Here is a 13,667-nt window from a genome sequence, read left to right as displayed (position 1 = left end):
TGATCCCTGGGTCGGGAAGATCCCCTGGAGAAGGGAATGGCAACGCACTCCAGTATTCTTGCCCGGGAAATTCCATGGACAGAGAAGCCTGGTGGGCTACAGTCCATGGGGTTACAAAGAATTGGACATGACTGAACACACACAAACCTCCAAAGAGAGGCAGAGGTCCAAATTTGGAGGGCCTTAAATGTCAAATTTAAAACTCTGAAATTAACCACTGAGCAATAGGAGCCATGAAAAAACTTGGAGGAAGAGGAAGATAAAGCTTTCTTTGGCAACAATCAAGCCTGAAAACTTTGCAGATTCATTCTAGAGTGTTACCAACTGCAGAAACTAGCAACTCCAAGGACTCAGGTTTTGCTGAGGGAAAGGAAAGGGAGAGAGAAGGAGAGAAAGGAAAAAGGGAGAGGAGAGAGGCTGAAAAGGGAGAGTGAATAATAAAAGAACTAGAGAGATGGAAAGCGCTCCTGGGGGGAAGTGATAGAATAATCTTCCTTCATTCCTCATTTCAGAGGCAGCTCGGGGACTGAATTCGCAACATAACCTACCTATTTCCCCATTTAAGACTTGAAGTTTCTACCTCAGTTTGGGACTTCGTTTAATTTCGAGACTGTGCTTTCCGGCCAGTGAGGAGCAAGCGTAGGGCATTAGGACCCAGCGATTGTTGTAGTGAGAGAGGCTGAATCTCGATCTCTCAATTTTTCCCTCGAGCTCCCTCCTCTCCCTTTGTCATTCTAGCTGCCTGCTGCCTCCGCAGTGTCCCTCTAGCTCCCTCTGCGCTAAGTGCCTGCGCCTTAGACCAGAGGGTGCGCAAAGCAGAACCATTAGTCCGGACCTGCCTTGGTGACCCCATGGCATCCCCTAGAACCGTAACCGTCGTGGCCCTCTCAGTGGCCCTGGGACTCTTCTTTGTTTTCATGGGGACTATCAAGTTGACCCCCAGGCTCAGCAAGGATGCCTACAGTGAGATGGTAAGTGAAGCAAACGGGTGATGAGGAGCGCCTTCCGAAGAGATGGAGAGTACCTCTCCCCTTCTTTCTTCCCTGGTCCAAGGTCCCAGCCCTTTCACCCCTACCCCCACCCCGGACCCTCCCTTCTCCCCAACAACTTTGCAGCTGGGAAGGAGCAGCTGGATGAGAGCGAGATCATTTGTGGGCTAGCCGGGAACAACTGTTCGGGAGCCACTGAATGCCGGTTGGGGGAGGGGTTGCCCAAGTAAACCCTCCACCCCCAAGTAAACCCAAGGGCTGAGACATGCCTGTCACCTGTCACCGGCAGGAGCCCTTTCCTCCTTCCAGCACACCCAAAGTCCAGGCAACCAGCCTACAAGTCTGATTGCTTCCCTTGGAGCTAAGAGTTTAGCAAGCTGGAGAGTTTATTTATCTTGGCTAAGAACAAAAGAGAAGGAGGAAAGAGCTGAGGGCGAATGGGCTACTAAAACAAGCAATTTTTAGGGGCGAAGATGGTATCCCTCATCCCAGATGGGGAGCGGATGGTGTTCCCCTAGCCACCTGGGCGTGTGTCTATATCCTCGAGACAAAAGCAGACTTGGCCCAAATAAAGGTCACTGAAACCCTGCTTCTTCTTCTCTCAAGGGAAAGCTGGATGTTTTGTTTTATTTTGTGTTGTTTCTGGGCTAATCTGCAAAGTCTGCTTTTTCCCTCCCGCAAAATAGTCCATAATCCCCATCTTGGCTCCTGTGGATGCTCAAGGCCAGGCCCTCTGCAGGGTTTCCCCTCTGCAGAGTTCAAATCACCTGAAGGTGACTGACCAAAACGTCTCCTCTGCAACCTGGGGGCTGGGCTGCACTCCCTAACTGGGCGTGAAGAGGACTTGTTCCCAGGCTATGTAGTACGGAGGAGATGACAGGGGATGTTTCCAGCACTTTCTTGCTTGCTCGCTTCTCCCCCAGTCACTCTGCCTCTTCATTACCCCACCCCAGCTGAAGAGAATCTGCTTCTCACTGCTTCTGCCAGACTGCTAGTCCTGGGAGGGAACCCATTACTGGGCTCTCAAGGTCAAGAAGGAAAGGAGCTTAGGGGAGAGAAGAGGCAAGAGGGACTCCCCGTTAGGGTTAAGGCAAGGAGGAATAGCCCCACACGCTGACAGTTGACAGGAATAAATAGCTCTCCTGGAGCTCACTGCGGAGCCTTCCAGAGTCCCTCATCCATGAGCTGCAAATGGATGGAGTCTGGCGAATCAAGGCTGCTCGGAAATGTTTGCAAGAAGCTCTGGCTTCAGTCTCAGGGTTTAAGCTGGTGTTTCCCATGTCTCTCTCATCACAGGATCACCTTGGGGTCAGGGAGGGCGGCTAGCTCAAGGGCCAAGGGCTAGCCCCAGTGGCAAATCCTAATGTGTTTCTCCTTCCTACTTTCCCTCCTCCCACAACATTTGACCAGATGGAAATGAAATCAGGTCAAAATGAGTATCCAAGACAGCCTGCATTGGGGAGAGGAGGGGAGGAGAAAGGAGGTGAGGTAGCAGAAGCCACCAAAGGCAGAGAGAAAGGGTGGAGGGGAATTGCCACTGTATTTTTATCTTGGCAGTAGTAGTTTGGCATAAGGTTATAAATAAATGCATATGCTCTTGATTTTCTTTCCTTTTCATATATACATACATTTATATGTTTGTGTATGTGCGTGTATTTAAGCTTTCCCTTTCTGTAGGGACATAATACCCTTCCTCAGTATACTCCTGTCACCCTAGACCCTGTTCAGCTGCTTTAGAGGCCATCCAAGCTGTACCCTAAGTACAGTGTTAGGTTCTGCAGGCAATCCAACTAAGATGGAGTCACCGGGAAGCTTCTGATCAGCTTGGCAAGCGCTCACGAGGAGGATCAGCCACAAATGGGTTTACAGTAGGTTTCTTCCCAGGGAGTGGAGCTGTCTGTTACAGTCTAGTGAAAGAATATATGAAGATTCTATATCATACAAAGGAAGATATTTAAATAGGTGTAATCTAATACAGCAGTACAGAATGACTGTGAGTGTGTGTGTGTGTGTGTGTGTGTGTGTGTCTGACTCTTTGCAACCCCATGGACTGCAGCCCGCCAGGCTCCTCTGTCCATGGGGATTCTCCAGGCAAGAATAATGGAGTGGGTTGCCATGCCCTCCTCCAGGGGATCTTCCCAATCCAGGAATTGAACCCAGGTCTCCTGCATTGCAGGCAGATTCTTTACCAGCTGAGCTACCTGGGAAGCCTGTGTGTGTGTGTGTGTGTGTGTGTGTGTGTGTGTGTGCGCGTGCACGTGTGCACGCAAGCATGCGCAATTCTGTGTTTAAGGGCATCTGGAGGAAATGGAAGAACTATAGCTGGGAGGTAAACGTCACAGTACTATGAAGCTTGAGGAGAATTTTCAGATTGCCCTTGTCCAGAGTTCTCTCCTGCAATGAGTATTAGGCCCCAGGCCTCTGCTTTCTGGCAGAGGGCCCACTGCATTGTGCCTGGGCCAGCCCAGCTTTATTGTTGAACCCATAGGAAGCGGGGACAATTCAGTTCTGGTAGAAAGAAGGTGCTCAGTTTATATTCGTTGACTGGCTGGGTGAATGAATGAGTCATTGTAGCATTGTCTTGCTTGGTCACTACCCTTCAGATTTCTCTGGTTGGCTCTAGATGATGCAGTTCAAAAGTCATTTCTTGCCTCTTAGAAGCAGGTTACAGCCCCTCAGGACTCCAACCAGAGATCAGCTGGGATGATGATCTGGGATTTTCTGTTTTCCATTGAGGAGTGATTCCTCTGCATTGATGGAGTTTGTCATGTATTGACTGCAGTGGCTTTTTATATAAAATCTCAAGGTGTTGTTGTTGTTCTTATTGTTTATAATTGTTCTTTAAAACATCTCAGTGAGGTAGATTCATTTTTTAAAGTTATTTTATTTATTTATTTGTTTTAAATTTTATTGATGGATAAACCAAAACAGAGCAAGTTTAATGACTCATCCAAGATGCTAGGCTAAGTTGCTGCTGGAGCAGAGGTTAGAAACCAAACCTGTGACTCAACATTCCCAGTAGAGGAATCATTAATGGTTACAACTGCTTTTTTGGATATCAGAACTTACAACTGATTCTTGAAAATATGTGGCACATACTTTCTCCTTTTTTGGTACCAGTCCAACTGTCCCAATCCCATATTTTGGGGTTTCATTTTACTTGGAAACCAATTTTTTTTAATTTGGATTTTTTTTTTCTTCTGTCAACTATTTTTTTTTTTTTGTTCTAAAGCCATTAGTGTTATGTTTAGGTGTTATCCCTTCCATGGAGAATCACTGCTAAAAAATAGACAGACAAATGAATATGAACTTCTTTCCTGTCTCTACTGGGGAAGACAGGAAAGGTTAGTGGAAAGAGTACAGACCTTGAGTCATATTGGTTTGGGTTCAAGACCTGACACTTTTGAAGTGTCTGCTTCAGATTCCTCATCTGTAAAATGAGGATAATACCTACCACAGGAGGTTGTTGTAAATATTAACTGAGGTTGCATAAGGAAGAATCTAGTACAGTATATGAATATGGTAGGTGTTCAAGAAATGCTCTGGGTTCAGGTGATGATATAATTGACAGTATGTTATGCAGTGATTTCCTGACTAATTTGAAGGACCAGTTTAAGGGATTGAAATCAGGCATTTAAAAGAGCAGGTTGCTATTTTTACATGCGTTGGTGAACGGACTTCTATGCAATCAGCTAATATAGAAAACCCTACACTTGCTGCTGGGTAATGCATAGTGGATCTCGTGCAGAATTTCTGGATGCCTCTCTTAAATAGCCCGTTTGGTATGTGTCACTCCATACCTCCTCCCAATTTAGCAAGTGTCACTATAGAGTACTCTAAATCCCACATGAATGCAACATGACTGACCACTCTCTTGACTAAGTGCCTTCATTAATTCATTTGGAATTAGGAGACAGTACACAAATGCTGCTAGGCAGTTTAACATATGAATGGTTGACGTGCTCTCTATTTGGTATTCAGCTCTTTGTAGCAGAGGTTCACTAGCAGTGGTTCTATCCTGCATGCACAAAGGACCACAAATGGAACAGTAAGAAAACACCAAAAATCCTGTCACATTGAAGCCAAAGGATTTTTGACCCTGAAGAAGACAGGGCAAGTCTTTGCGCTTTTTTGCAGCCCCTCATAGGGAAGGTTTGTTGTTGATTTGAATGATTTGCTTATTTGTAGTTAAATGCCCTCCAGTATTTCCCCAGGGTTTTATTTAATGTCCACAGGTGATCTTTTATGCTTCCAATCACACTATTAATTTTATTCCAACTACATAATAAGATAGTAATTTACCAATGCTTAGACTGTTCTTTGAGGTGGTACAATACGTTTATTCCCTCAGAGAGGCAACTGACCCTGAGATGTGAAGTGTCTTTGCTTAGTTTACACAGCTAGCTAGCCTAAGCTAGACTACATTGGAATTTACGCCAGGGAGCTTGTAGCCTCCAATGGCCAACAGCTGTGCTTGTTTTAGAGCAACTTGTGACTGAGAGTGAAAATCAGACCCTTCTCCCCTTAGATGCAATCTGGGAGGGATCCACTCTGGTTAGTAGGGTCAGGCTTGCAGCTTCCTTTTTAGGTGGGCATTATATGATAGTCGGAGAAGGCAATGGCACCCCACTCCAGTACTCTTGCCTGGAAAATCCCATGGACGGAAGAGCCTGGTAGGCTGCAGTCCATGGGGTCACGAAGAGTCGGACATGGCTGAGCGACTTCACTTTCACTTTTCACTTTTATGCATTGGAGAAGGAAATGGCAAACCACTCCAGTGTTCTTGCCTGGAGAATCCCAGGGATGGGGTCGCACAGAGTTGGACACGACTGAAGTGACTTAGCAGTAGCAGTATATGATAGTGGAAAGTAGAACTGCTTAAAAGGTGCTTTTACTCATATGATATTTGGAAATTAAGCATGTGATGGCTTTTTATTGCATTTAAGAGATGATCTATGATTCACACATGGCTTTTTTTTTTCCTACAGAGATTCAGGAAAATCATACTTGAGTCAGTAAATTTTTCAGCACTTATGTAGCCTTTATGATCTAGTATAGCAACCAGACTGAGGTTTTTAGCCAAAATATATTTTTGTCAGTGCCCTCTTCTGCTTTCATATAGTTTTCCCCTATAAATTGTATTGAAGCATAACATACATACTGAAATGTACACCTAACTGTACAGCTCAAGGAATTTTAAGAATCCTATGTAACCTAGATCAAGAAATAGAACATGACCAGCATCCCAGAAACTTCCCTCATGGCCTCTTCCCATTAGTACCTACCCCCACCCCCTGCATAAATCCCGACTTCCAACAATATAAGTTAGTTTTACTGTTTTTACTTTGGCTGCCTCATGCAAAGAATTGACTCATTGGAAAAGACCCTGATGCTGGGAAGGATTGAAGGCAGGAGGAGAAGGGGACAACAGAGGATGAGATGGTTGGATGGCATCACTGATTCAAGGGACATGAGTTTGAGCAAACTCTGGGAGATAGCGAAGGACAGGGAAGCCTGTCGTGCTGAAGTCCGTGGGGTTGCAAATAATCAAACATGACTGAGCAACTGAACAACAACAAATAAATGGAATTATACAGTATAGTAGGCAAATTATTTTTTTCATTTACCTAACTGGTGTAAGTGAACTAAAGTGGACCAAATCATTTGCCTTCTCTTCCCATTTTGTCCTGTTAGCTGGCTTGGATGGCTAATTAACTGTAATCGAAGATGAGTATTATTAGATAGTTGTAAGCTGTTCAAGTTTAATGTAATTAATATGAGATCATGAACCCTGGAGTGTTGTGAAGACTAAATGATAAAAAGAAAAAAGATATGACTAAAGAAAGGTTCCATATGTGTTTGACTCATGTCTGAATCATACCATCTCATACTATACAAATAAACCAGCTTGAGTCATTGCTATTATCATTAATTACCATGACTTGCAAATATATGGATTTCTTTTTTTTTAATATATGGATTTCTTATTGTGTGCTCCAGTAATGATAAAATATGTGTATGTGGCCCTTGGTTGATGATATGATGTTATGATTCTTTGACCAAATCGCCAAAATGCTCATTTAATTTCAAAAGGGAGGAAACTGAGGTAATACAATACTTAACTAATTTTCTCCAAGCAATTTAGGGGCAAAACTGGAATTGGAATTTGGCTAATCTTAGCCCAAGGATATTTCTGGATGATGATCTTTGATTAAAGGTATTTGAAAAAGTTGACTAAACCCTTCTCTCTCCTATTACTATAAGGAAGCTATGGTTACAGGGTCTGGGTCATGGCAATGAAAAAGAAACAGACCTATACAAAGTCTGTGAGAAAGAAACAGACCTAACAAAGTGAACTGTGAGAGCCTTTTGAGAGAGTGACTCAGTTAACTCTTTATTCTTACTGTCACAACAATTAAAGTCTTCAGAGATCTAATTACTATAGACTTAAGACATGTGACCCTTCTATTAGAATTGAGGTGACATGGCCCAAGTCTTGTGGGGACTGGCAATAGTAGGATACTTTTGATGTCTCTATCCTACTCCACAGGAGAAAGAATAAAAGGCTTCCTGTACTGTCAAGACCCTCTCCAAGCTGAGTCCCATCTCTAACAAGTTAAACATTCACTGTCTGCAGTCCTGGAGAAGAGATGCTATCTATACCTACTCAGCTTTGAACTAAAGATGTGATGAAATGGTTTATCCACATGCAGTTTCCTCTTGAGAAAAGGAGGAAAGAAAGCGGCAACTGCTGTATACAAATATCCACAGTTGCAGTTGCAGAGGTTAGATAAACTGAAAAAGTAATATGGAGTTATACCAAATGGAGAGAAAAGTGTTCACCGAGGTCATAGGAACTTGATTTAAAGACCTGGAATTTGGCCTACAGATTCTACTATAGTATAGATAAAAATCTATTCTTCAATGATGGGTGGTTAGCCCTAGGCAAAACAAAGGAATGTTTCTAGAAGCCACTCAGTCAGCGTCTAGAAATCTTTGCTCTGAACTGATCGTAAGAAATTCATCCTGCTTCCTGTGTTTATTATGTTAGAAGGTTACACTTAGGATTTAGGATCTGCCTCTTGGGGAGCTTTGTGTTGCTAATTAGAAAAAGTCCTACCTTCAGAGTGATAAGAAAAACTCTTGGGTCTAGATTTCTTTCCCTCAAGTCCCCCTGCTACCATCACCAGAGTGTAGAGGAACAGAGAGTGAGCAGGTGGCATCTAGGCTAATAGTGAGAGGAAACCACCAGATGCCCCATCCCTTGACTCAGCTCTGATCCACATCAGCTCAGTTAAGCCCAGGGTTTGACTCGTCCTACTAGTCAACCTCTCCTAATTTCTCTCTGAAAATCCCTGATTTAACCTAAAATGAGAAGGAGGAGGAAGGACTGATACTTTGAGTTTTCTTATATGCCCAGTAACAGGGTAAGGACAAGAGGTGAATGAAGTGAAAGTTGCTCAGTCGAGTCCAACTCTTTGTGACCCCATGGACTGTAGCTTGCCAGGCTCCTCTGTCCATGGGATTCTCTAGGCAAGAATATTGGAGTGGGTGGCCATTCCCTTCTCCAGGGGATCTTCCTGACCCAGGGATCAAACCTGGGTCTCCTACATTGCAAGCAGATTCTTTACCGTCTGAGCTACCAAGGAACCCAAATTATTTGAAAGCTTCAAGATTCAAGGATACACCAAAAATGAGAGTGCTGTGAGCAAGGAGATCAAACCAGTCAGAGGTGAATAAAGGTAAATAAAGACAACAAAGACAGGACCTGACAGGGCCAGGGTGAGGAAGAGGTGTGAGGCAGGGTCATACAAGTGCAAAACTGGATCCTGCCTCTGTTTAAAGTTGTGATTTTTGTGTGTGTGTGTGGATATTATTTACCTTAATCAATGACTGTTTTGGTGCCTTCTTAAATTTTGTACTCAGGGGACATAGCCTGACTCATTTCATCTTAGTCCCAGCCTTGCTCAGGAAAATGAGACTCAGAGAGGCAAGTAATTTGCCCAGGAGGCACCCAACTAGAAAGTAACAGAGATAGGATTTGAAGCCAAGCTTGTTTGAATCCAAACCCATGCTTTTTTTTTTTTTTTTAACTAAACCATGGATCTTAAAATAGTACTCATAAAGGATTATCTTGTGCCACTCATGATAATTCAGTTTAGTTCAGTTCGGTCACTCAGTCGTGTCCGACTCTTTGCGACCCCATAATCGCAGCACGCCAGGCCTCCCTGTCCATCACCAACTCCCAAAGTTTATTCAAACTCATGTCCATCGAGTTGGTGATGCCATGATAATTAGTCCACAAAATAAAGGTGCATTCACTAGAGAAATGACTTAACATTTGTTCCAAATTAGAGTGTGTGAACATTATTCTAAGCACCAGATGCTCCCGACAGGTCAAGTTGGCTTTCTCCCTGATTCTTATAATATTTGTCTTGCATCTGGTGCTTTTGACTATTCTCTTCTTAAAATTCTTGGCCCTTATGACCCCATCTCTCCTGGGTTGCCTCCTACTTTTCTAACCACACTTGCCTCTGTCTGTGTTGTGGATTCTCTTCTTCCTCCCCTTATTAAAATGTCTGTCACACAAATTTTCCCACTGTATACATTCTACCTGGGAATACTGATGACTATCAATTCTGTATCTTTACCCCACACCTCTATTACTGAGTTGTCTATGAGAAAGCTCCACTTAGAGATGTCTTAGAGATACTTCAACTAAAAAACTCCAAACTGAGTTCCTCATTCCTTCTTGCCTCTTCCCCCTCTTCTTCCATATGCAGTCTTGACTTCTCCCTTTCCTTCTGTGGCCACATCTGATAAAACATCAATTCCTGTTGACTTTGCATTCAAAGTATCCTTGACTCCATCCCTTCCCTCTATTCTTATTGTCATTACTCTAGTCCAGGTCTCTCACCTGATCTCCTTACTTCCAGGCATACCTCTCCCAATCCATCCTCAATGCTACTTCCAGAGGGATCTTCCTTAAAAACAAATTATGTTGTTCTCTTGGCTCCACAAATATCTGTCATCTCTGTCTCATGTCTCCCCCTTATCTCTCCCTCCCCCAACCTATGCTGAGCTGGGGCAGTGTTTGAAATGCACCAGTCTATTATGACCTTCAGGGCCTTTACTCATCCAGTTTCCTCTGCCTGCACTGCCCTTCCCTTATTGATCCTGCAAACACCTGCTCTTCTTTAAGATTCCATTCTAGCTTTTCTCAGTCCCCATTTAGGGAAATTTGACCACTCCAGTGCATCTCCACTGTACCTACTACCATAATGCTACATTGTGTTTATGTACTTCCATAACTTTTCTTCCTGTAAATGCAAACTTTAGGAAGGCAAGGCTTTTGAATGATTGATATCTGTATCCAGAGTACCAAGTACAATGCTTAGCACAAGGAGGCACTTAATAAATATTGAATGAATTAATGGATACTTCATGAAAACAAAGTAGTGGGCAAAACCAGGAAAAAACAGATTTGATAAAATCTCATCAATTTACTACAAGATGAGGATTGGGTCCATCTGAATAGTGAAAAATATTATTAGCTGTTACTCTAAGGTCAGTAAAATTCTGTTACTTTGTAGTATAACCAGTGCCTCGCTTCTTTGTTCCATGATATCTGCCTTTGGGCTACAATTAGACCTTATACAGTACTCTATTATATACCACTAACCATGCTGCTTCCATAATGTTTTTACGCATGTTTCCCCCCACTAGAACGACAGCTTTTTGACCCTGTCATATTCATCTCTATATCTCCATCACATAATCCATAATAGGTATTCAATAAGTGTTTATTGAATTAAAATTAATCAGTGTCTTGTAAAAGCCCAGGGATTTATGTCGATGACCATAAGAATGATTTTCGGTTTACTGTATCTTAAAGATATATAAGGGCCTAATATTTGCATACATTTAAATTTTTCAATTTACTTAGCACACTTTTAAAGAAATTTTTTACAGATTCTACAAATGTTAGCTCCAACTCAGATATTTTTTGAATTATCAAAAATTCCAAATTAAGGAAGTCCAAATTAGTGAGGCTTTATTGTCTTGTTTCATTTTTGTTTTTGCTCATATGCATCTGCATTTGGACAAAGTAGGCACTGGAAAATGTAGATATGGCTTATCTGTACCAGTTTTTATGGGCCCAATGAATTTTCTTTTAAATTCTTAATGTTGTTTATGATTTATAATCAGAAAAAATTTTTTTTCAAGGGTGCTTCCACTGCAGGGGGCCTGGGTTTGATCCCTGGTCTGGAACTAAGATCCCAAATCCACAGTGCTGGTACTCGGTATGGCAGGAAAAAAAATGTTTTTAAACTATAAAGTCAAATTCTCTTACTTTTGATGGTGTTACTAAAGATTAAATCACAAGGATATCAGCGGATTGCTTGCTTCTTTCCCTTTATTACAAGATTTTTATTTAGGTGACATGGTAAACAAAGAACAGGACACCCTTGACTGGTGTGGAAAGGGAATGGTGGGGAAGAAGGACCATGCTTGTGTGCTCTTCGTTCTAATGGTAAAATAATGGTTAACGCATCAATTTCTTTATGGTATTCCATTCTAGAAACGTGCTTACAAGAGCTATGTGCGAGCCCTCCCTCTGCTGAAGAAAATGGGGATCAATTCCATTCTCCTCCGCAAAAGCATTGGTGCTCTTGAGGTGGCCTGTGGCATTGTCATGACTCTCGTGCCTGGGCGTCCCAAAGATGTAGCCAACTTTTTCCTCCTCTTGCTGGTGTTGGCGGTCCTCTTCTTCCACCAGCTAGTCGGTGATCCTCTCAAACGCTACGCCCATGCCCTGGTGTTTGGAATCCTGCTCACCTGCCGCCTGTTGATTGCCCGCAAGCCCGAAGACCGGTCTTCTGAGAAGAAATCCTCGCCGCCAGAGAATGCGGGGAGTGACAGCAATGTGGGGAATACCGAGGAGCAGCCGTCCTTATATGAGAAGGCCCCTCAGGGCAAAATGAAATTGTCGTAGGAGAGCAGAAGTGCAAAAAATGGACCTTCCAGGCAGTTGCCTCCATGACACCCAGGAAGATGTCAGTGTGTGTTTTTCATTTGATTTATTTATCTTGGGGGAAAAGGGACACATATAACCTGCAAGTTGATGGTCCTATTGGCTTGTCTACACCTATACCCTAAAATGACCTCCCCACATAGACGTGTGTGCACCACCTTTAATCACTCTGGGGCAACTCTCACATCTTGCTGCATGTACATGTATATGGCTAACTATTGAAGTGTTTTTGTGGGATGGATTCCAGCAAGCATGTGACTGTGAGATTATGTGTGGGTAAATGTTACTTTGTGTGTGTGTGTGTGTGTGTGTGTGTGTGTGTGTTCACTCGCATGTGCGAAGGAGAAGGCTCTGATCTTGAACTAATCCTGCATAGGTATCCTTTCCTTTATAGACTGATTCTAGTGAAGGCAGAATAAAATAAATCTCCTATAAAAAGAATCCCACTTACTTCTTGGTATAAAACAAACTATGTATTCCCATGGGATAGGGGGATCCCTCACTAGATTAAGCTGAAAACTTAAACCTCCCACTTTAGGGAAAAGTTCCTTCAATTTGAGACACTGAGTTACATGTAAAATGAATTAACCTCTACTTTAAAAGTTGGTTAAATTGTAAATACTCCATATTGAGTTTAATTAAAATAAGGGAAATATGCAGTCAGTAGATAGTCTAATTCTTCAAGTGATAAAATTGGAAGTTTCACCTTGCCTTTGCCAGAGCCCAGCCTACTAAGCTCCTTTACTCACAGTTGGAAACTGAAACAATAAACTTGTTATCAGACATCTGTTTTGGATTTTCTTAAGCCAAAAGCTGCCTCACTTCCACTATTCTCAGCAGCTAACCAGGATTTGGCAGCTGCTCCACTGTTGCGGTTGAGGGAGCAAAGATTAGTCCTGTTAGAAGTCTGTGAATCTCCAACTCTAGCTGTTCTCTTTAATCATCTGAAATTTGACCGAGGAGCTGTATCCAGTCTTTCCTGCTAAACAGATTCACTATTCTTTCTGAATTTTCACTGAACTTTGCTAGTGTAAGCAGAGATCCAAGTTACCCCCCTGGTTGTATCCTCCACTACACCTCTTTCAGTGGGTGGAATTTAGCTGGGGGGAGGACATTTGATATGGGTTAGTCAGATTGAGCAGTGTGAAAATTTGCTTTCTTCATTATATACTGCTGCTTCTCCTTGTTAGATGTGCTCTGATGGTTTAAATGTCATTGTGCCAGGGATGGGGAAAGGGGTGGGGGTGTTGTGTGTGGGGAGTATGAATTAATGTATTTTCTTCAGTGTCATTGTTCTTGTTAATTGATACCTCTCTGTCTTATTTCTCTCATTCTTTCAAAATAAACATTTTTGAAGTTTGGAGGAAATAGTCTGGACAAATAATGAAAGTCTGGAAAGAAAGGGTCATATCATGGGATTCAGGCTGTTTTATTTTTGAGTGGATGTGGGAGGAAAATAAAGACAAGGGGGAGTACAATAATATACTAGTGAGATTACAAACTTTCTAATCTCATTTAAGTTCACTCATAATTTTGTGATGTCAGCACATGAAACAGAAAGCCACAAAATTAAGATCTCAATACAATTCACAGGTTTGGTTATGCCAAGGGAAAGTTGAAGAATGATTTCACCAAAAAAAATT

General features: G+C 42.6%; 1 protein-coding gene across 1 annotated transcript; it reads left to right on the top strand.

Annotated features, from left to right (window-relative positions):
• The first annotated feature begins 743 nt into the window (after window positions 1–743).
• Window positions 744–13,242, top strand: TMEM35A (transmembrane protein 35A). The gene is made up of 2 exons (XM_065915669.1): window positions 744–971; window positions 11,572–13,242. The coding sequence occupies exons 1-2, from the start codon at window positions 852–854 to the stop codon at window positions 11,983–11,985; spliced, it is 534 nt and encodes a 177-aa protein (XP_065771741.1). The 5' UTR covers window positions 744–851; the 3' UTR covers window positions 11,986–13,242.
• Window positions 13,243–13,667: the final 425 nt, after the last annotated feature.

This window comes from Muntiacus reevesi, chromosome X, assembly GCF_963930625.1.
Source record: "Muntiacus reevesi chromosome X, mMunRee1.1, whole genome shotgun sequence".
NCBI lineage: Eukaryota > Metazoa > Chordata > Mammalia > Artiodactyla > Cervidae > Muntiacus > Muntiacus reevesi.
Note: the sequence above shows the minus strand (reverse complement) of the source record. Positions and strands in the feature narration are given on the sequence as shown.